Genomic DNA, 25,176 nt, shown 5'->3' on the forward strand with positions numbered 1-25,176 from the left:
ATTTAACTAAAAATAACTCACAGTTGATTGGCTTTTGTCTCAATAAATTTTTGAATTGAGAAATCACTGGAAAGTGAGAAAATCTTGGTGCCACATCCTCCCCAGATTATGTTTTTTTCTGATGAATAGATGGATTCATTTAAACACATTAGTGGAGTGCTTACGTTTCCTATATTTAATGTCTTCAAAGGAGCAGCTCCTTCATACTTAAACAAAACAGGGAAGAAAAGACACTCTCAGAAATATAATACATAGATAATTTAAATACAGTAAAAAACAATCAAAGTTGTCTTAGCATGAAATCCACGGACAACATGATTAAAGCCAACACTAATAATTCAGAAAAGAATAAACTAAAACACTGACATCAAACTAAAGTATTAAGTCATTCTTTAACAGGCTCCCGACATACCATGTTTAGTTTCTGTTTTATATTATATAGGTAAAATCTTAAACCTTAGAACATGCATTTTTTAAAAATATGTTTTTAAAAATATTTTTCCATGTCTACATATTTCATTTTCTTTCCCTTCCCTGCTCCCAGATCCAATAAGCATTTCCACTGGGTTATACAAATGTAGAACATGGATTTTTATTATGTTAAATAAATCATCCAAGCAACTAAATGTTATAGATTAGTTAGCTAGAAGGGTAGTTATCAAAAGTAGATGTAGGAATTCTAATTCCTAGATATTACTATACTTTTTTCTTATAAAGTTTAATTTCATCATTTTTCTTCAAATATGAAAAAGTGTTCATATCACTATATATAAAAGTGTAGTTTGGATATTTGTATTTCATTGGCATAATTATCTAGTACCAATTATATCCAAAATACTATAACAAGAGGGATATAACAGAAGTTCAGTTCAATTCTCTTCGACCAAATTAAATAATTTTTCTGTATAAATACAGTCACTGGTAATTTGTTGTAATACTTCTTCACTTAACCTCTGTCTGCCTCAGTTTCCTCAAATATAAAATGGAGATAATAGTAGCAATTCACTAAAAGGGGCTGTTATGAGAAGCAAATGAAATAATATTTTTAAAGTGCTTAGCATAGTGTCTGGCACATGGTAGGTGTTTAATAAATGATTTTTCTTTCTTCCATCCTTCAAATTAAAGGTAGAGCAGAATATAAAATTCTTGGGAGCAGAAACTATCTTGCAGTTGTATTCTCAGCTACTAGCATGGTATCTGGTATACAGATGATTAACAGATGCTTATTGACAAAGGGCTGACTCATGATATGGGCACTTACTCCAATGACAAAGATAAAAATTCATTTTTATTTTCTAATTCAGCATAATTTTATTTTTTAAGTTAAAAAATTACCTTTTAAATTAAAAAAATAATTTTTACCTTTTAAATTTTTAAAATTTAAAATTTTTAAATTTTTACCTTCTGTCTTCGAATCAATACTGTGCATTGGTTCTAAGACAGAAGAGTGGTAAGGGCTAGGCAATGGGGGTTAAGTGACTTCCCTAGGGTCACATAGCTAGGAATTGCCTGAGGCCAAATTTGAACCCAGGACCACCCATCTCCAGGCCTGACTCTCTATCTACTGAGCCACCCAGCTGCCCCCCTAATTCAGTAAAATTAAAAAATATATATTTTGTTGATCTCTTTTATCTTTATGTTATAGTCATTTCTCATCCCTCTTTCTCCCTAGATTGAAGAAATCTTTCTCCCTCTCTCCTGATAAAGAAAAACAATAAAAACAAACATCTGATAAAGTGAATGTATCAAACAATGTGTGTGTATATAATATTCTTTCTTCTTTGCCCTCCTCCCATCATGAGGAAGTACATTTCATTTGACCTCATTTTAGTGATCTTTTAATTTACATTCTTATGACAATATATATTGTATTTATTGTTCTCTTGGTTCATTTTACTTTGTATATTTAATAAAATATTCTTGTGTTTCTCTAAATTCCTTATATTCCTCATTTCTAACTACATAAAATATATTTCATTCATATACTATCTTATTTTTAGTCATTCCCCAGTTCTTTGCTACTGAAAAAAAAATGCTGCTGTGTTTGGTATTGGACCTTTCTGTCTTTGACTTTCTTTGAAGTATATATCCAGAGATTATTGGTTAAAAAATAGATGGTTTAGTAATTTTTCTTTTTCAAGGGCAAATAAGGAAACCAGTCTAGCTGAAGCAACAAGGCAACAACAGGAAGACAGAGTAGCCCACCTGAGTCAGGGGGGTCAAACCACCACCAGACTACCACTTCTTCCCAACCATGGTGGAAGCAGCTTAGTAACTCAGGTCTAAAAGCCTTACAGAATGGAGGAGAAGTGGTCTCACAATGCCTTCTCATCCCTATAGCCTCTCCCTGCTCTACAGCCATTCATAGAAACTGAAGATGTTTTTGCTCCAAAAGTCCTTGATGCTGTTACATGGATGTTCCAAATGGATATGCTTTCATTAGTCAAAAAGAGAATAAAGATATTTATCATCTAGCTTTATTGCTCCTCTACTTTTCAAGCAAACTGAATCACCAGTCAGCCAACAAATTATATTTCATAGGTATGTTACAATCATAGAAGATTTCTTAATAAATTGCAACAACAGAGATAGTTTTTAACTATCAATATTAAGTAAGGCATAGAGCATCGTGTCTGTCATGGAGAATGCACTTGCTCAGAGTCAATGGTATCCCTAAATTTAAAGAATAACAGCTATCTTTTGGTCTTTTAACTTAGCTCATTAAGACATAGCTAATTATTAGTCTATTAGTATAGAGCCCGGGATTAGACTTATGATTTTATTGGTAAAGGGAACTCCCAAATTAAGGAAATTTCTCCTACCAAGGCCAGGTGGCAGCATCCTAGAAACTTACAGATTTATAAGTAAGTCAATTCCTGGAATGTTTCCCATAGGCTAGGTACCATGGGAAATACAAAAAAGTATTAAGCTCATTGATCACAGAATAAGATGAAAGGATCCGAGATGCCACTTTTTTGAAAACTCTCATTTTAAAGTTGAGAAAACTGAGGTTCAGAGAGGCAAAATAACTTGCTCAGTGTACTACATTGAATGTGCCATAGATGAAAAGAGGCAGAGCCAGGATATACCCCAGGTTTTTACTTAAAGCCTAGAACCACTTCATCACCCTAATACTAGTCTCCAAAGAATTTTAAAAATAGCTGCAGAGATAAGACATTTGTATTCTCATAGAAAATTAATTCAATATTTACCTTAATGCTCCTGTCCTCAAAAATAGCTAGTCTGCCATTTGCTGTTCCCACCAGAAGAAAATTTTTTTGTTTGCTGAAATAAAAAAGAAAAGGGAAGGAAGGAAGAAAAGGAGGAGGAAGAGCAGAGAAGAGAGGAAAAGAGAAGAGATGGGAAATGAAGAGGAGAGGAGAGAAGGGAAGAGGAGAGGAGGAAAGAGAAGAGAAGAGAAGAAAAGAGAAGAGAAGAGAAGAGAAGAGAAGAGAAGAGAAGAGAAGAGAAGAGAAGAGAAGAGAAGAGAAGAGAAGAGAAGAGAAGAGAAAGAAAGGAACGGCCATTAGTAAGGAAAAATTAATTTAGTACCAAAACTGGAAGTGGAATCTTTGCTTTGAAAGATGCTCAGACCTTAATGATACACAATTTTGCTATATTAATTCAAAATAAGATCAGATACTCCACAAGGGAAGAGGATGAGATTCCTACTGCCCTTCAACCTTTGCCTTAAGTCACTTATGCCTCATATGAATGTTTGTTCATTCCTCTGGTTTAAGACAACTAAAGAGTTGGAAAATAAATACCTCTTAGAGGGGAAAGCTGTTATTACCATAGTTGGTACAGCTTCATGTTAGTTGGTATAGCATTAGAGCATATGCCAAGGTGGTGTGCCAAGAAAAGCTAAAAGGATTGTAAAGTGAAATAGCAGAATCCCCAAAACACACTTCAGTAACTCACAGTTCTCCTGAGGGTCCAACTTGCTTACAATTCAGCTAGGAAAGTAGCTATCTATTTTCTTTGGTATATGCAAACTAATTACAGTATGTTAAAATAGGATAAAAAATGTTCTGTTAACATCACTTTCCCTGAGTGTTGTGCATACAATAGAGGTGGACAGTTGAAAACTTCCCACCCCACCATTAGGTTCAAACCTATCAAGATACCTTTGCTTAGAAAAAGAATTGCAGTATAAACAAGTAACAGAATCCGTCATTCTTTGAAGCACGTGACTCTTTTTATCATCTTCTGTCTTCACTGCCAATAGGGTGCCAGACTGTGTTCCAGCTACAATCCAGCTTTCCTTTTCAACCAGAAGACATACAAGGGCAAGGCACAATATTCTACTCTCTGTCACATTCTGTCAAGGAAATACAATAAACTTTGTAAAAACTTTTGAATGCCAGTTTAAATAAGGAAAACTTTAATAGCATATAAAATTGAGCCATTTTGTCCCTGTCTGAAGATAAAATTAAATAACAAAAAAATGCATTCAGTACCTTACGAAATAAACACCAATGAAACAGGTTCTGAGTATGATTCAATGAATATTGTATTACTGGAGTTATGCAAGCCTGATCTTAAAAGAAAAGCCATGTATGATATTTGTTAGAGTAGAATGGCCATAGTAACATTTTTTCCTCTTCTATCTATAAACTTTATTACCTTATTAACTAATTTAGTTTTTATTATATATTAGATATAATATAATATATATTTATTATATATGTATATAAATATTATAAAACTTCAGATGTAACATCAAGCTACAACAAAATAATTTTTATTCACAAAAAAGTGAAATAACTTTTAGTTATAAAAATTATTTGAAAATAGTTCTGTATTCATCTATTTCTTGCTAAGTAATTTATCAAGCTGGTTACCCAATAGTTTCAAATTATTTGAAAATAAAATAATTAAAAATAATATTAAAAAACAAAAAAACATGAAAAATATTTTTTAAAATATTAAAAAATACTAAGGGGGCATCTGGGTAGCTCAGTGGATTGAGAGTCAGGCCTTGGCAAGGGAGGTCCTAGGTTCAAATTTGGCCTCAGACGTGTCCCAGCTGTGTGACCCTGGGCAAGTAACTTAACCCCCATTGCCAAACCCTTACCACTCTTCTGCCTTGGAACCAATACACAGCATTGATTCCAAGATGGAAGGTAAGGGTTTTGTTAAAAAAAATAAAAAAAATTAAAAATGTTTAGCACATTAATAACGAGTATCTCTACCTCAGAGGTGTGTCTTTCAGAATTTATCTCAAGACAGGATAGCTGTCCAGCATCATTGTTCCCACTACCCAGCCAGATAATTGCATTCTTGCTGCTTTGTGTTGTAGCAACCATGCATTCTGCTATGAAAATTTTGGGTATTAAAATATACCTCATGAGACATATTAATTCAGCTGAGTTCAAAATGTCATATACCTGCAGGGAGAAAAAATTGATTAAAAGCAGTCTGAATCGATTAAAACACTTTGCCTTGAGAAATCTTATGAAAGTATAACTAAGTACAACCTTTATCAAGGAAAATCTCAATCTCATAAATTAATCTCTATTCTTTTTTGTCTGTTTTAATGACTCAAGACTGATATAACATGACATAACTTGAAAATGGGGGTGCAAAAGACTTCAAAAATCAAGATGGTGGACTGAAGAAGGAATCTGTAGAGCGCTTCCAAATTCACTGCCAAACAGCTATAAAAATGCTTCAAAATGAATTCTGGAGCAGCAAAATAAATAAAACTTATATGATGCAGCCAAAACAGTACTTAGGGGAAAATTATATTTCTAAACACATCAATAATATAAAAGATCATATCAATAAATTGGGCATGCAACTAAAAAACTAGAAAAAGAAAAATGAACAATTCTCTTTATTCACCAAATTGGAAATGCTTAAAATCAAAGGAGGGATTAATAAAATAGAAATAAAAAATCATTGAATTAATAAAGAAGACTAGGAGCTGGTTTTGTGGGGAGAAACCCAATAAAATAGATAAATTACTGTTTGATTTTAAAAAAGAAAGAAGAAAATCACATTACCAGTATCAAAAACAAAAATAGTGGACTCACCATCAATAAAGAGGAAATTAAAGCATATTATTAGAAGCTACTTTGTAAAACTATATATGCTAATGAATCTGACAGTTTAAGAGAAACAGGTAAAAATTTTAAAAAAATATATAAAATGCCCAGATTATTAGAAGAGAAAACAGAATATTTGTTTTTTTTTTTAAACTCCTACCTTCCATCTTAGAATCTATACTGTGTATCATTTCTAATATAGAACAGTAAGGTTCTATTTATATTTATAATTAAGTGACTTGCCCAGCATCACACAAGTTGGAGGTATATGAGGCTAGATTTTAATCCAGGACCTCCCATCTATAGGTGTAGCTCTCAGTTCACTGAGCCACCTAGTTGTCCCTTAGGAAAAAAAAAATTGAACAAGCCATCAATAAACTGCCTATAAAAAAATCCCCACAGCTACAAGAAAATTCTACCAAACATGTAAAGAATAATTCATTCCAATACTATATGAACTATTTGGATAAAGAAGCAAATGGGGGATGGGGATGAAGTTAGGTGGCTTAGTGGATTGAAACCCAGACTTAGAGATAAGAGATCTTAGATTCAAATATGTCCTCAGCATGTGCTAACTGAGAGCTACACCTATAGACGGGAGTTCCTGGATTAAAATCTAGCCTCATATACCTTCAACTTGTGTGACCCTGGGCAAATCAGTTAACACCCATTGCTAAGCCCTTACTGTGTTTCTGCCTTAGAACCAATATGCAGTATTGATTCTAAGATAGAAGGGAAGGGTTTCCAAAAAAGAGGCAAAGAATGAGTCCGACTAAATTCCTTTTATGATTACAATATGGAGCTGATACATAAAACAGGAGGAACAAAAACAAAGAAAGAACACTATAAGCCAATTTCCTTAATCTTGATACAAAAATTTTAAATAAAATACTAGCAAGGAGATTTTAGCAAAATATTATAGGGATCAGATATTATGACCAGATAGAATTTATTCTAGGAATGAAGGACTGGTTCAATATTGGGAAAACTATTAGCATAATTGACTACATCAATAATAAAACTAACAGAAATTATATGATTATCTCAGGAGACACAGAAAAGGCTTTTGACAAAGTACAGTTTCAAAACACTTCTCACACAAATGAAGTCATATCTAAACAATTGTTAAAATATTAATTACTTTTTGGTAGTCAGAGTCAATATAATAAAATAAAAATAAAAATTCTGCCTAAATTATTACTTATTCAGTGCCATACCAAATCAAACTATTAAATAATTATTTCCTAAATCTAGAAAAAATTATACTAAAATTCATTTGGAAGAACATAAGGAAAAGAAAATCAAGGGAATTAGTGGGAAGAAAAAGTGAAGGAAGGTAGCCTTGCTGTACCAGTTATCAAACAAAACAGAATTTATTAAATCAATCTGGTAATTACTAAGAAATAGAGTAGTGGATCAATGGAATAGATTAGGTATACAGTAAATGGTGTAAAATGACTTTAGTAATTTAGTGTTTGATAAACTTAAAGATGCCAGCTTTTCAAGTAAGAATTTGGTATTTTAAAAAATTGCTGGGAAAACTAGAAAACAGCATGACAGAAGACAGGTATAGACCAACATTTGATACCATATTCCAAGACAAAGTCAAAAAGTATCCATGATTTAGACATAAAGAGTGATATCATAAGCAAATTAGGGGACCGTGGAGTAGTTTACCTGTCAGATCTAAGAAGAAGGGAAGAATTTATGAATGATGAACAGGACAATTTCAGAAAAATCTGGAAAAGCCTACATGAACTGCTGCAAAGTGAAAGGAGCAGAACTGGGAAAACTTTGTACAGTCACAACAATATTGTATGATGATCAACTGTGAATGCTGTAATTATTATCTGCAATTCAAGGATCCAAGACAACTCCAACATATTCATGATGAAAAATACTATCTAGGTTCAGGGAAAGAATCTCAATGCAGATCAGAGAATACTATTTTTAACTTTATTTTCTTCACAAATTTTTTTGTGATGTGTTTTTTTTTTCCATAACAGGATGAATATAGAAATATGTATTGCATGATATCACATGTATAACATGGTCAAATTGCTTGCTATCTCAGAAAGGGAAAGGGGAGGGATGGAAGGTGAGAATTTTAAAATTAAAAATATGATTAAAATGTAATTAATATTATTTCTATATTAAATTAGAAAAAATATTGGAAAAAAGGAGGCGAGAAGTAATGGAGAACCACAGACCATTAAGCCAAAATTGAATTCTATCCATTTTGTTGACCAGGATTGTTCCAGAAAGAGTTACACAGAATGGGAGACTAAACTGAAGGCATACTTAAGAGTGATAATATTTTAAAGTCATGTATAAAGTGATATGTTTAAGAAGTTCAATTCTCTGTTATGTGAAGTTAATGTAAGCTTAGCTACATTGGTTCAAAAAAGCTAAAAACCAAAAAATGATCAATAGGTTCTAGGTAATGATATTTAGACCAGACAATCTCATGTACTTCATTTTATTATAAAATAGAGGAAAATATTTCTAGAATTAATAAAATGATAAAGATGAAAAGCAATTTCATTCAGAAAGACATTATAGTATGACAAAAGCAAGCATGTAAAACAAATCTGGTTAATATCTGTCAAAAACTGATTTAAATAGCAAAAATTAAATGAGTCAACAAGAATATAGAATAGCATCTGTAAAAACAACAAAGCCAAAGTATTTTCCTTTTTCAGATTGGAAAATATTAAATTTAGTAACACCTTTCCAACACTCTAAAACCCCAAATTTATTAAGTGATAGAACTCAATAAATTGATGTAATGATGGCTATTTGTATATAAAATTAAAAACAAATACCTGGGCAGATGTTGGCCTTTCCTGAGGATTTTCTTTCAGACATTTCTTAATTAAATTTTCTACCTTAGGCCATGGAGTACAACCATATTCTTTTACTGGATCTAAAATATTCAAAATAACTCTCATTATTATTGCCTTAAGACAAATAAAAATCACTCTTTGAAATAAATTAATCAATCAATTTATTAAACACCTACTATGTACTAGGCACTGTAATAAGTGCTAGGAATACAAAAAGGGGGAAGAGACATTCCCTGTCCTCAAGCAGTTTACAAATCTAATTGGGGAGACAACATGCAAAGCAAGCCATAAACAACTTAAATAAGAAACAATTCTTATCTACTTTATTAACATTTTTCTTCAAAGTATTTTTTTCTGATTTTTTTTTTAATTTTTATTTGGTCATTTCCAAACATTATTCATTCGAAACAAAGATCATTTTCTTTTCTTCCCTCTCCTCCCTCCCACCACCTCTCCCATAGCCGACGCGTAATTCCACTGGGTATCACATGTGTTCTTGATTCAAACCCATTTCAATGTTGTTGGTATTTGCATTAGAGTGTTCATTTAGAGTCTCTCCTCAGTCATATCCCCTCCACCCCTGTAGTCAAGCAGTTGCTTTTCATCGGTGTTTTTACTCCCACAGTTTATCCTCTGCTTGTGGATAGTGTTTTTTAGACCCCTGCAGATTGTTCAGGGACATTGCATTGCCACTAATGGAGAAGTCCATTGTGTTCAATTGTACCACAATTTATCAGTCTCTGTGTACAATGTTTTCCTGGTTCTTCTCCTTTTGCTCTGCATCACTTCCTGGAGGTCGTTGCAGTCTCCATGGAATTCCTCCACTTTATTATTCCTTTTAGCACAATAGTATTCCATCACCAACATATACCACAGTTTGTTCAGCCATTCCCCAATTGATGGGCATCCCCTCGTTTTCCAATTTTTGGTCACCACAAAGAGTGCAGCTATGAATATTCTGGTACAAGTCTTTTTCCTTATTATCTCTTTGGGGTACAAACCCAGCAGTGCTATGGCTGGATCAAAGGGCAGACAGTCTTTTATCACCCTTTGGGCATAGTTCCAAATTGCCCTCCAGAATGGTTGGATCAATTCACAACTCCACCAGCAATGAATTAGTGTCCCTACTTTGCCACATCCCCTCCAGCATTCATTACTTTCCATAGCTGTTATGTTAGCCAATCTGCTAGGTGTAAGGTGATACCTCAGAGTTGTTTTGATTTGCATCTCTCTGATTATAAGAGATGTAGAACACTTTTTCATGTGCTTATTAATAGTTTTGATTTCTTTGGCTGAGAACTGCCTGTTCATGTCTCTTCAAAGTATTAAAAACAGATAAATGGAACAATATCCTAATATAAATCAAATTATGTAACAATAAATCCCATAAGGTTATAGAATGGGAGTCTTGGAAATTTTTGTATTATACAAATTTTGGAATTTGTTGAAAAGGAATTTTATGTCCATAGGAAATAGGCATTTAATTTAATAAACATTAAAAGACAGTGGAGAACAAAGTTGCTCTATTCTAGAACCTGAGAATATTCAGATAAAAATGATAGTTCTTTTCTTCAATTTTTTTTTGGCATCCACACTTTAAGAGCACCTATTACATACTAGGCATTATGTCAAGTAATGAGATACAAAAATGAAAAGGAAACAGGCTTTGTCTTCAAGAACTTCTCATTTTATTAGGGAAAGAGGACATTTTTCACATATAAGTACATGTATAACAGAATGGGATTCTATTCTCTCTTCTGTAAATAGGAATAACATGGAAATAGGTTTTGAACAATGATACATGTATAACCCAGTGATACTGCTTGTCGGCTTTGGGAGTGGGGAGGAAATAGTAGGGGACAGGGGTTATGAATCATGTAACCATGGAAAATATTCTAAATAGAAATTTTTTAAAAAGAAAGGGATTTCTATGCCCCACATCAATTAATGCAATCACTGCAAGACATAGCCAGCCACCTCAGATAAATCAATAGACTAATAAATGTTAAGAAGTTTTCCTAAAATCTCACAATGTTATTTCTTTAGTCAACTCCAAAAGATTATAAAGCTTTAGTCATCAGATGGAAAATACTTGACACCAGCCAAAAAATAATAAGTCTTGTTATTAGGTAAAAGAATGAGACATTCAACAATGGAAGAGTTCTGTTTGGAGAATATCAGTTGTAGAATTGGAGCCCAAAATGGGGAAAAAAAAACAAAACAGGCTCACAAAAGGGAATTTTTGAGGAGGTTGGGGCAGGAAGAGTGGGAAGTAGATTATTGGACTTACTCTCCTTCCCTCTTATATCACCACTAACTTTTTTAATGACGATATTTGAGCAATAGAAAATAATGTATCTAGTCAAGGAATTTAAATAAAGATTCTGTGAAGTGAGGAAAGATTTTCTGTACTATGTTGAAAGGGATTTTAGCAGGAACAAGCTGAAAGCAGGAGATTGTGCAGGCTAACATTCCGAAGCTCTCAGGAGCCGAGGAACTGATCACACAGACAGTTTCTGAGAGCAGTTGGATTTCTTCTCTGGAGGACAGAGAGAGGCTTGAAGCTGCCAGGAGACAACCTTCCTACAATCAAAATCATCTTAAGGAAGTGGTAGAGGTAGCAGATAACATAACACCAGTGGACAAGGTGTGTTAATCTATCACTTCCCTTCTGATCCTGATTCCTGCAGTGCTACTCTTCATATTGGGACTTCTGTTTCACCCAGAGTGGACTCCAGTTGTGTGAGATTAACTTTGACCCTTGTTCCTGCTCCTACCAAACCCTCCCCAATATTAACTAGTAATTAAGGAGTTAGTTTAGAATAGGCATAAAAGGTTGTTAGGGTTTTAATCTCTGATTTGGGTATAAAGTTAGATATTCCCTGATCACCTTTCCCTTCTCCCTTTAGTTAAATAAATCTCTTCTTTTGTTTTATATATGTATATATATATTTAGTTTGAATCCTTATTTAACCCACCTATTTCAACTAGGAGTTGATAATTGCTTCTCTAGCATATGTGTTCTTGCTACATGTATTTCAGTACCACTTTACTGTAAGTCTGAGCCTCCTCTTTCTGTGGATAGTGTATATTTGTAGGAGAGGGCACCCCAGGCTTCCCACTTCCCAATCTTGTACCAACTGTTCTTATTTATAACACCTCAGCAAATGCCTTTGCTAAAAGTTAATTGGGTCTACTGGTAATGGGAAACACACAAATGGGGCTCATGAGCTGTAGCAGTAGAAGTAGCCTCCTAAAGAGTTGGCCCTAGAATCCCAAAGCAGCAGTCATGTAGTATACACACTCAGCCTTGAGTGTGTATTTTAGTTAAGGGATATGTTGAATTTAAGATATCTATGGGACATTCCTTTAAAATAGCCAAATGACATAGGACTAGGACTCTGGAGGGAGTTAGGCTAAATATATGTTTGGGAGTCATATGCATAAAGGTGCTGCTAGATGAACCCACAGGACCTGATGAGGTCATCAATTGAGTTTAGTGAAAGAAAAGTATCCAGGACAGAAATTGGGTTATATCCATAGTTATAGAGCAGCCCAAGAATTGTGATTAATAAAGGACACAGAGAAGGAGTAGCTAGCTAAACATATACAAGAAGAACCAAAATCCAGAGATGATATGGTAGTCAATAAAATATATATTTAGTGCCTTATGTACCAGCTATTGTGTTAAGTGCTGGGGATATAAAGAAAAGCAAAAGATAGTCTATCCTTGTTCTTATGAGGGAGACAACATGCAAAGAACAATGTAACTTATAGGACAAACTGGAGACTATCAAAAGAAGGAAGGCATTGGTATTGGGAGGCATTAGGTAAAGCTTCTTGGAGAAGAGAGGAATTTGCTGTGACTTGAAGGAAGATGGAACTACAGAGACAGAGATGAGGAGGGAGAGTTTCAGGAATGGGGAATAGCAAGTGAAACACCCAGAACTGGGAGATAGAATACTTTATTCTAGGAACAGCAAAAAGAAGAGTATCAGTGGATATAGAATATGTATGGGGAATGTGGGAAGGGAGGAGTACAAGGTAAAATAAGGAAAAGGTAATTGGAAGCAGGTTAGGAAGGCCTTTGAATGAGAAACCAAGGATTTTATATTCAATCATGAAGGCAATTTTAGAGTCATTGGAATTGATGGACAGGAGATGATATGGTCAGATTTGAGCTTAAGAGGAAAATCAATTTGACAGCAAAGTGGTAGATAGATTGGAGTGAGGAATAACTTGACGGAAGGAAAGCAAAAGGGAAGCTATTGTGATAGTACAGACATGAGGTGATGAGGACCTATACCAGGTTGGTAGCAGTGTCAGAGGAGAGAATGAGGCTTAGGAAAGAGATGTTTCAAAAGCAAAATCAACTAGACTTGGCAATTGTTTGGATATGGGAGTAGAGAGGATAAAGAGAATGAAGAGTCAAGGATGACTACTAGGTTGTATGCCAGAGTGGCAGGCAGGATGAGAAATCCCTTGACGGTAACGGGGAAGTACATAATAGAATAGTTTTTTATGGAAAACATTGGGTTCGGTTTTTGATATGGTGAGTTTAAGATATCTGTGCAATATCCAATTGGAGTTATCCAAGAGGCAGTTAGAGATGTAAGAGAAGAATTAAGAAGAGAGATTTAGAACTAGACAAAATCATTAGAACAAAGATGATCTTTCAATTCATGGGAGCTGATGAATTAAGATCAAATAGTACAGAATGAGAAGAGAAGAGGGTCCAGGTCAGAGCTAATCATCCATAGTTAATTGGTGTGGGAAGAGGCTTCAGACAGCAAGCCATTTTGACAGTCCTAGAGCAAGGTGAGGAGGTCCTGCACCAGAGTGGTGGCAGTGTCAAAGGAGAGAAGGGGGAGTCTTTAAGAGACATTGCAAAAGTGAAATCAACTGGCCTTGGCAACAGATTGGATATAGTGGAGGAGACATGTTTGAACACATAAATAGCCAAAAACAAGGGAAACTTGAAATTTGAAGAAAAGGCTTCTGGAGGGGCAAATGAACATTCAGGACTTGTGGGGGATGGGAAAGTTCCATGAGGATTCAAAAGGAAAAACTGTTGGCCAGAGAAAGATTTCTGATCCATCTTCTTATCTAAGACTCTGAAAGAGCTGGATAGGAGAGATACTCTTCTCAAACCCTTTTGCATGACTGAGCTGAATAAAGTTTCTTGCCCTAAACTGAAGACAACCTTTGGACTATAATTTTCCCTTAGGGGAAATCAGAGTTATATTCCTTGAAAGAGCGTTTTGATCCAACCCTCAAAAGTTGCCATAGGAAAGAGATAACAGGTACTTCCTTCTTTCCCTTGACCCTCTCCCTCTCCCTTCCTTTCAAAATAAGTCAGATAACTTTAAATTACAACAGAACTGACTCCGAATCTAAGTAATAGGAGAGGGATTTTCAATTCATCAAAAGAAGAAAGCTGTGAGGGGTAGACTTACTCTCTGGTCTGGACTGACTGACTCCATTAAAGTTGCCCAGCTTAGTGGAGGAAGACTAAGAGGTTACACAGAACTCAGTCCTCAAAAACAGCTGCTTTCTGGTCCCTTCATCTTTTAAGTCCCCCCTCTCACTATTACACATGATGAGGATGGGATGGTGGGAATAATCCAAGGCTGGGTCATGAGCAATATCTGGACAAGGGGAAAGGGATTTGAAAGTAGAGAATGTTGAACTGATTTACTGTCAACGGGGAAGAGAAGAATAAGCAAGGGTAATGACCTGGAAGAGAGCACTGGTGATGTTGAAAGGGCAGAAGGAATGGAGGTCATGGCGAGAAGCATACAGTCTAACAGGAGAAGATAAGACCTGTCTACAAATAAATAAAATACAGGTTAGAATGCAAAAGAGAATGACAGGATCATAGATTTAGATTTAGAATTGGATGAGAATTTATAGATAAGGAAATCAAAGTTCAGGTAACATAAGCATATTACACAAGATCACACAGTTGGGAAAGTTAGGATTGGAACATGAGTTCTCATACTTCAAAACCAATGTTCTTTCTACTTGACTCTTAGTGGGATAAAGGAGTCATTTATACTAAGTATTGTAGGTAAATTTAAGTAGGAAGAGATCATCTCCACTTGGAGAAATTATTGATCTTTTTCATGGATGTGACAACTAAGCTTTTATGGAAGAGAAAAATTTCCAAGGGCATAGATGAGGAGAGAGTATATATCAGGCATAGTGAATGGTCTGGGCAAATGAAAAGAGAAACGGGTACAGAATAAATGAACAGAATTTATGTAAACCACTTAAAGAAATGAACTAACAATGCAGAATGAAAAATCTTTGAAATTCGTCTTAGAATCTTAGTACTTCACAAAGTGCCTTCTTGTTATAGGTACTTAATAAAAGTGTGTCAAGTTGAATTAATGTAGTATAAATGTAGAGTTCCTTAAATATAAAAAAGTTACTGTTTATGAAATACAACTTACCTGGTAATTTCCCAAGTATAGCTAACTCATCAAATTCATTTGGGAATTTCAGTCCTTCTAGAATTCTACTTCCTGTTGTCAAAATGTCATAAAGCAGCAAACCAAAGGAATAAACATCAGCCTGCTGGTTGTAAATTACATTTCCTCTGGCAACTTCAGGTGCACGAAATCCTGAAAACAAACCAATGAAAAGCTATATTCTATAAGCATAAAAGAAGAAGCAAAATGGCATTAAAGACTAAAAATTCAGAAGGAAGAGCTCTAATTCTACTTGTATTAAGGGTAAACATAAGAGATAACCCCTCTGCCTAGGTATAATTCCATCTTCATGGTTATTTTCTTCTATGATGCAAATCACTAATTTTCTTAGTCTTTGTAGGCTGTTTTATATGGGCAAAAGAACTATAACCTAATTGACATACTCAAATATATTTTAGTTTGATAGGCCACACCAAATGATAGGAATTTAGATGTCATCAAGTCCAATCTCTTCATTGTATAGATAAGGAAACTGAGGCACAGAGAGGTTCAATGACTTGCTCAAGGTCATAAAGGTAGTAAATATCTAGAGCAGGATGAATCTAGGATTTTCTTACTCCAAGTCCAGTGTTCTGTCTACTATACCACATTCTTTCGGCATATTTTATAAGAATTCTAGGCCATCTTTAGAGGTGATGAGGCAACAAATTATGATTTTAGATGAGATAAATTAACCAAAGTACTACATACCAAACATTACATAATCAATCATTTAATAGTCTATTCAAAAAGCAAACTTTAATAAGCATCTACCCTGTGGGATAAAGTATGCCTTGGAGATCCCAAGAAATTAAACCTTAAAATTAGAAGGAAAGTAGTGATTTTATCAGAAATTAGATTAGTGATATAATTACATCTGTGTACACAAATAATTATTCTATAATAATAGATGAACTATGGCAAGAAGGATATAAATGATGTGTGTAATTGGAAATTTGTTACCCTATAAACTACATTTCCCAGGAGCCCACTAACTTCCTGTCATTATGTGCTTCCTGTAGACTGAAGGATAAATTCTGTGGGTGTTCCTGGTCTGGGCTCTTTACTTCCTGTTAGTGACTGTGGTGGTAAGTGGGGATTTTGAACAGGCTGATTAGCCATGGACACGTGTGTTTTTTTTTTTTTTGGTTACCTTTTTATTCCTTTATTTCTAATGATCATTAATAAATCTCTTATTTTTATTATTTGAGATTAATTTTGATTTTTAAAGATGAGAACTATGAGGAGGCCATCACAATAGTCTAAACAAGTGGCAATGAAGCCTATAAAAAGGGTCATGGCAGTAGAAATGGAAAAGAAATTTATGACCAAAAAAAGAGATAGTGAGCATTATGAAATGTAAAATGGATAATTTTGATTACATTAAATTGAAAAGTTTTACACAAACAAAACCAATGCATCCAATGTTAGAAGGAAATCAGTAGAATTGATAAATGGTTAAATAATCTAAATAGGTAATTTCTAGATGAAGAGATCAAAGCTAGCCATAGTCATATAAAAATGCTCTAAATCATTATTAATTGAAGAAACACAATTAAAATTATTCTGAGGTACCACCTCATATCCATCCTATTGAATTATATGACAGAAAAGGAAAATGATAAATGTTTACAGGGATGTGGGAAAATTGAGATACTAATGCACTGCTGGTAGTACTGTGAACTGATCCAACCATTCTGGAGAGCAATTTGGGGCTGTGTCCAAGGGGCTAGGAAACTGTGCATAATCCTTTGATCTAGCAATACCACTAATAGGTTTGTATTCCAAAAAAGACTGAAAAAGAAGGGAAAATGATATATTCGCATAAACTTTTTTTTATAGCAGCCTTTGTTTGTGGTGGCAATGAATTGGAAATTGAGGGGAAGTCCATCAGTTGGAGAATGGTTAAACAAGTGCCTTTCCCTAGGAAGGAACAGTGTTCTCCTTCAGCTGCAATTGCTAGTGTTCCTTTGGGCCCTGTAACTATGATCAGGTTCTCTGTTCCCCTGAAGCTGCAAGGGTTAGGTCTTCTTTCTGCTTTGTAACTGAGAACTTACTCCCTTGATATTGACCACAAGCATTCTTCTCTACTCTAGAACCATGACTAGAGTCCTTATTCTGCTTTAGCAGCAAAAGCTAGTGCTCCTTTCGGTTTTGGGACTAAGACCAGGGCTCCTAATCCCTTGTGGGTGACTACAAGCACTCTTCCCTATCTTGGGACCAGGGCACCTCTGTTACAAAACACTAGTGCTCCTCTATACCCTGGAACTGCCTAAGGGCAATGCAAACAGTCTGGCCCTTCTGACCAGTTCTGCAATCCCTAACCATCTCTGCATTGAGAGCTCCTGAAGCTGCTGCCACCAGAACAAGCAGTTAACTCTAAGTCCTGCTGGTGGTATTGAAACCACCTTCACTGCACTCCAAGTCAGAGATCTTTCCTGTTGACCTATTGTCTTCCCCTGACCTTTTGTTGGTTCCTCCACTCCAGAATTCGATTTGAGGAATTATTTTTAAGTTTTTTGGTGGAGAATGTTGGGATAGTTTAGCTGAGTTGTTTGCCTATACTCTACCATCTTGGCTCCATAGCAATACTATGACATTTCAGTTATTCTGATTTTGCCTACTATTGAGTAAATGACATTGAGTTTGTCCCTCAAATCACCAGACTTGCCTCTAGTTCTGCCTCTTCAGTCAGCATTAAAGGGAGAAATCATTGTAGAGAAGAGGCTCAATTCCCTTATTACTACTAGGAACAACTGCTTATCCTCCATAAAAAGGAAAATCAGCACAAGAGCTATGGGAGTAGTAGTATACATACAGCACCCCTCCATCCCCAACCTGAATCCCCAATCCCCAGATCACCTGTCCTGCTTCCAGCCCAGCCCAGCCCAGCCCAGTAAACAATTCTTTTGAAGAAAGAGCCAGCCATCCCCATCAACTTTCTATCAAGTGGTAGGCAAGCAAAACTAACTGAAACACTGCATCACCCTGAGAAAGAAGTAGAAGACAAGCCAAAATACCGCCACCACCCTGAGTAGCATCTTCAACTCACATTTTAATGTAAGTAGTCTAGGACCCTGAACCCAAGTGCCTTTGGAATAGCAATACTTCCAACCCACTTTCCATAGCCATCATCCTGGGAAGTCATTCCTGTGGAGATGCAGCCTGGAAACTGTTCCTGTAGATGCTACAACTACACCTATTGCAGACTCAGAAAAGAAAGTTCTTGGTAGTAAAGTCCTTAGCACTTTCAAACAGTTCAGCATTTCCATCTGCTTGGCTCGCTCCCTAAGAATTCTTGAATCATTCTATCTGACTTGCAGCTGAAACTTCCCAAATGTGTCGACTCTCCCATTAAAATGAGAGTCCCACAAGAGCAATGATTATTTTATTTGCTTTTTAAGAATGAGTAAGTACCTAATGTGTGCTTTATTCATTTAGTCATTTTGAAGGTTTATGCTTTAGCCTTCCAATGAATAAATGTTATGACAATTCTTGATTTCTTTCTTTATTTTTTAAGTTAATGGAGTCAGTGTTACTTATTTGTGTAAGTAGGAAGGAAATAAAAGGGTGGGCATAAGAGTGTTTCACTCCATTAAGGGGGAGGTAATGATGTTACCTTGATGCTGGTGCTTCGACCCTGGGGATAACTCTCAGATTTGACATTCTGTGAGGGTATTTGGGGACAGATAAATTGGACAAGAAAGAAAAAGAAGAGCATGGGGGTGCTATGTCAGGTGTCATCCAGGGCACACTGTCAGTGTCTGTTCCTTATCTTGGCTACATTTGCATCCCCAGTGCCTAGCAAAGTACCTGACACATAAAAGATGTTTGATAAATGATAGTTAATGGACTGAATCTTTTATCTGTGCTTCCAGTATGAACTAAGAAAATAATCAAAAATAGTTTTTCATACGTCAGGTTTTCAAATACTAAAGTACTAAAACAACAGTTATCAAACCCTTTTTAGACCTTCAGATTATATACCACCAATTTCTTTAACTGATTCCTCTATGCCATGTTCTCATTTCCTTCCCTCATTTTAGAATTCAGGTTTCTATTAATTTGTTCTAAGTTTAAAATGTTGTGTTTTTTTTTTGCCATCCTATTACACGTTGACATGCTGAGTTTGAGTTTCCAATAAAATAAAACCCAGTTAGTTATTCTCTCTACCATGCTGTACCTGTGTAGCCAATTTCTGAACAGTGTTGGAATTACCTTTTTGTCCCTATTGAATATCATTGCATTAAATTTGACTTCTAACTTGTTGAAATCCTATCTAATTTCAATTCTCTCATCTAATATATTAGCTATCTGGCTCAATTTCATGTGGCACATAAACTTGATAAGGAAATCATCTCTGCCTTCATCCAGCTTGGTGCATTAAAAACTGCTAGATTTGTAGTCAGAGTACCTGGACTTGGATTCTAGATCTACACTCACTATTTGGATTTGTAGAACAAGTTTATTAAACTTTCTGGGACTCAACTCTTTGCTGTTGTAAAAAGAAGGGCTTGAATTATGAAACCTCTAAAGTTGCCCTTGTAGTTTTTAATTTCTGATTTTATGATCTTAGGTTGAACAGAAGGTGACATTACTTCACTAGAAACTTCTCTCCAGTTTGACACTGATCCTTTTGTCACGATCATTTGGTCCCAGAGATTTAGTCAGTTCCAAATCCAACTAACCTAAAATCCAGTTTCCTTCATTCCATCTTATTTACAAAGATATTTTAAGGTGTCTTTCTCAAATGCCAGCATGTTTCCCAGATTCATTTGATTTTCCTTGGCAACCAGTTGAAATAAAGTATATATGATCTTTTAGGTCTTTCCTAGCTAGAATGTTCTGTGAATATATGAGTTTTAAGGACAGATAGATGGCTGAACTCTTAATATATATTTCTCCTCCTCTTTTCAACCAAACTCCTAAAAATAAGCTTTCAACACTCTCTTCCTATACTTCTGTCACTCTTCAACACTTGCAATGTAGCTTCCAACTTTACACCACTAAAACTGTTCTCCTGAAAGCTACCAACAGCCTCTGAATTGCCACATATAATGGTCTTTCTTAATCTTCATCCTTTCCAACCTTCCTGCTGCATTTGACACTGTTGATCACCTACCCAATGAGGAAGGCTACTCATTTCCCTTCAGGTTTGAAGACCCTACTCTCTCCTGGTTTTTCTCTCACTTGTTTCACTGCCTTTTTTCAGATTCCTTTGCTGAATCACTTTTACATATCATGCCATTTAATTATGAATGGGTTTTACCTAATTCCACTTCTATTTCTCTTTCTGTGTCTCTGTGTCTTATTTGTATGCCTATCTGTCTTTGTTGCTGTAACCTTATATGGTCTCATGGTCATAATTATCATGGTACATCAACATATATATCTCTAGCTATCCAGTCACAATCTCTCTCTACTCCATCTCACATCACCAATTGCCTATTTGTACTTTTCACTTTTTCAAACTCAATGTCCAAGCTATATCTCAATTTCAACATGTCCTAAAGTGAACTCATCTTCACCTAAAGAAATCCTCCACTCTTCCAAAATTCTTTATGTCTATTGAGGACACCACCTTCCTCCCACTCCCCAATTTTCAAGACTTTGGCATTACCACCAACTCCTCATTCTTCTTAGCTCATATGTAAACAATCACATGCCAAAACTTGTCATTTATAATTTCATAGTATCTCTCTCCTCTGATCTTTTCTATCTATTCACACAGCTACCACCCAAGTTTAGGTCCTCATCACTTTTCACCAAGATTATAAAAATAATTTAATTGGTCTCCCTCATCTAGCCTACAAAGCGATGCCAAAGTGATTTTCTTAATATGCAGAACTGGCCATGTGACTACTTCACTGGCTCCCACCTTTGAGGGTAAAATATGAACTTCTCTGTATGGCATTTAAAGCCCTTTGTAAATTTGTCTCAATTTGTCTTCATTGAATATTACTACTCCTTTTGGATTCAAATCTAGCCACACTGCCTTTCTTACGGTTCATCTCATATTCTGTCTCCCATTTCCATGTCTTTGGTTTTGTTTTGCATTCTTTTAGAATATTTGTTTATTTCAGTTACATTCAGAAACATTTTAAAAATTGTTTACACCTGGTTTTTTCTTTAATTGATTGACTTAATGCAGAGTCCAGGTAAGCTTCACTCATACATAAATGAGGAAAATGAGACCAGGGAAAAGGTGACATTCTTTTTACCCGCAAAGGACATGTAGTGGCACTCAAGTGTAGAGGTTAGGTCTTTTGCTTTAATTCATTTTTCTGCATAGTATGCTATTAGATTAGGCCACCCAGCAAAAATCTTTCCTGGGAGAGGAAAAGGTGGACAGTTAGATGTTGATGTTGATATGCATGATGATGATGTTATAGTACTGGATGAGGATAATGCTGATGTTGTGGATACTGATGATGATGTTATTGATGATGGTATTGACGATGATGACGACTGAATTTGAAATTGGAGGTTTTCCTTCCTTTCTTGAAGACTGTCTCCAACCTCTTTCACCCTTCCATTGTATTGGTCTTCTCCCCGCCTACCCACCCCCAACTTCTTTTCTCCTTTCTCTTAGCATTAGCCTCTTTTTTTACCCCTAGTTTTTATTTTTGACATTCCATCCTATACAGTTTGTCACTGTTCCCTTTCAGTATACTTTTTCTAGCTACCCTGATGATAATAACAATTAAAAAAATTTTTTTAAAACCCTTACCTTCCATCTTGAAGTCAATACTGTGTATTGGCTCCAAGGCAGAAGAGTGGTAAGGGCTAGGCAATGGGGGTCAAGTGACTTTTCCAGGGTCACACAGCTAAGAAGTGTCTGAGGTCAGATTTGAACCTAGGACCTCCCATCTCTAGGCCTGACTCTCAATCCACTGAGCTACCCAGTTGCCCCCAATAATAACAATTTTTACGAGTTACTAATATCATCTTTTCTTATAGGAATACAAATAATTTGAACTTATTGGGTCCCTTAAAATATTTTTTATTTGTCTGTTTTTTTCCTTTCTTAATTACCTTTTGGTGATTCTTTTGAGTTCTCTGTTTGGGCATCAAATTTTCTGTTTAAGTCTGGTCTTTTCTTTATGAATGCTTGGAAGTCTTCTATTTTATTAAATGGCCATACTTTCCCCTGCAAGAATGTAGTCAATTTTGCTGGGTAGTTGATTGTTGGTTGTAGAACTAGTTCCCTTGCTTTCTGGAATATCATATTACATGCCTTCCAATCCTGCAGTGTGGATGCAGCCAGGTCCTGTGTTATCCTAACAGTGGCTCCATCATATCTGAATGGTTTCTTTTTATCAGCTTGAAGTATCTTTTCCTTGGTCTGGTAGTTCTTAAATTTGGTTATAACATTTCTAGGCATTATCAATTGGGGATTAATTGCTGGAGGTGATCTGTGGATTCTTTCAATCTCCACTTTTCCCTCTTGTTCAAGAATGTTGGGGCAGTTTTCCTGGATAATTTTCTATAGGATGATGTCCAGGCTTTTTCCTTTGTGATGATTTTCCAGTAGTCCAATAATTCTTAAATTGTCTCTTCTGGATCTATTTTCCAGGTCTGTAGTTTTATCAATGAGGTGTTTCATATTTTCCTCAATTTTTTCATTCTTTTGATTTTGTTTTGTAGACTCTTGCTATCTTGTGAAGACATTTGTTTCTAGTTTTTGGATTCTAATTTTTAAAGATTGAATTTCATCCCTGGCTTTTTGGTCATCCTTCTCCTTCTGGTCTGTTTTTCTTTGTAAGTCATCTTTCACTTTCTTTGTCTGGTTTTCAAGCTAGTCAGTTCTGGCTTTCAAGACACCATTTTCTTGTTTTAGTTCATGTACCTCTGTTTCCAGATGCATTATTTTGCTTTTTTAAGTTCTTTTTCCAATTGTCCTCAGCCTCTCTTAATTGTTTTTTGAATTGTGTTTTGAGTTCTTTCAAAGCCCAAGTCCAGATGGTTGGAGTTTCTGTGTTTTTGCTTGGTGTTCCTTGGTCTTCTTCTGTTTCATTTGCTCTTTGTTCATTACCTGGATGAAACCTATTGATTAAAATTTCTTTTTTCTTTTTCTACTTTTTACTCATATTTTTCCCTTCTTTTACCCCTGTCATTGGCTATAATCTTGCTCCTCTGATTATTTGCTGGATCTATGTGTTTGGGTTATTCTGTCCTGAAGAGGTTTCTTTTCTGCTCTGCTGATTGACTAGATTAGGCTGATGGAGTATTAATGAGCCCTGATGTCAGATCTTCCCTAGCTGGCAACAGAAGCTAAAGGTGTAGGTGAATATGTGGAGGTTGAAGGAAGCTATACTTCCTGCCCTTTTATCAAGGTATTCTGTCATGGTTCCAGCCTTCAACCTGAGATCCAAGTCACCAGGATTCTTATATGCAGCTATCAGTGCAGTCGGTGGGGAGAGTGGTATTGGATATTGAGCTTCCCATCTGCCCTATTGATATACTAGATTAAGCTGAGGTGGAGCTGATCTGTGAAGCAGAGGTCCAAGATAGAGTAGTGGCTGAGACTAGGCTACCCTCACCTCCATACCTCTCCTCCAGCTGCCTCCCTGCTGTCTTTAATTAGAGCCCTGAGCTTGGCACAGCTTTGGCAGCAAGGCATTCTCTCTGGCTGGAGCCTTCACTCTGAGATTCCAGTGATTGCCTGAGACTCAGCACAGTAGGTGGGGGAGGGGTCCTGGGACCTTCTTTGTTCATTTTCCTAAATTCTGAGAATTCAGGCTTCTTTGTGTACCTTTTAAGTTGAATTGAGCAGAAGGAGGGTCCCCTGGCTCTGCCCTGTTGTTAGATTTGGTCTTCTGTCCTTTTGAAGCACTTTGTTTTTGATTGGTTTGGAAGGGTTTTCACAGAGTTCTGGACTTTTGTGGCTTCTAAGCAGCTATATTCTCATTTCCATGTCTTTGCACTGGATATTTTCTACACCTATAAGGTATTCCCTCTTTATCAGTCTTTCTCTCTCAAGAACCATCGTCTACATGAAGCCCTTTCTGATGTACCTCAAATGCTAGTACCTTTAATGCTAGTACCTAGTCATTTAATGACTGCATTTAATTGTATTCATTCTTTTTACACTTATTCTGTATATGCTCATGTATGTATTTCTTGTCACCTACATAAAAATGCAAACACTTTGAGAATATGGATCATTTCATTATTTATATTTAATTCCCCAGCATCTCAAACATAGTAGGTGCTTAATAAGTGCCTGTTGAGTAACTGATTGATATTCACATTTTTTTATTTAGAGGTAATACTGTGGCCAAAGATCAAAACATAAAGGCTATTGTATAATTGAAAATCTGTTACCCAAAAAAAGAACTACATATCCCAAGAGCCTACTGACTTCCTATCATTACATACTTCCTGTAGACAGAGAATAAAGGGAGTGGGCGTTGAAGCTCTTCCTCCCTGATGTAGAATCAGCAGTGATGGTGATGAGTGAGGATGGCTAAAAATGGCTAACCAGCCTTGAGCACATGGTTTTTATTTTGTATCCTCTTTATTCCTTGATTTCTAATGATCTTTAATACACCTTTGTAAAATATAATATTTCTATTATTAGAGATAAAAATTTAATTTTTACACTATTGAAACCATTAATGGGCTGATTCCTACACATATGTACTGTATGTATAATACTGACTCAATAATTCTCTAGAATCCTCCATATGAGGTTGTTTTAGCCTATTCAAAAGGGCAATATGGTATAGTGAGAAGACAGTGGACCTTGGAGTCATGAACATTTGAATTCAAATCCTGCTGCTGATACAGGACTACCTGTCACTG

The 25,176-nt window shown here is 35.6% G+C and overlaps 1 protein-coding gene across 1 annotated transcript in view; it reads right to left on the reverse strand.

Moving 5' to 3' along the window:
- The window catches only part of LRRK2 (leucine rich repeat kinase 2), a 186,857-nt gene that overhangs the window by 11,388 nt on the left and 150,293 nt on the right, over positions 1-25,176 (reverse strand). Inside the window, exons 42-47 of the mRNA XM_007503896.3 lie at positions 15,352-15,522; positions 8,876-8,976; positions 5,196-5,390; positions 4,128-4,321; positions 3,213-3,285; positions 22-206 (exon numbers count right to left, since the gene is read on the reverse strand). Coding sequence (XP_007503958.2) covers positions 22-206; positions 3,213-3,285; positions 4,128-4,321; positions 5,196-5,390; positions 8,876-8,976; positions 15,352-15,522 — 919 coding nt within the window. The remainder of the gene's footprint in view (positions 1-21; positions 207-3,212; positions 3,286-4,127; positions 4,322-5,195; positions 5,391-8,875; positions 8,977-15,351; positions 15,523-25,176) is intronic.

The sequence above is a fragment of the Monodelphis domestica genome, chromosome 5 (assembly GCF_027887165.1).
Source record: "Monodelphis domestica isolate mMonDom1 chromosome 5, mMonDom1.pri, whole genome shotgun sequence".
In the NCBI taxonomy this organism is placed as follows: Eukaryota; Metazoa; Chordata; class Mammalia; order Didelphimorphia; family Didelphidae; genus Monodelphis; species Monodelphis domestica.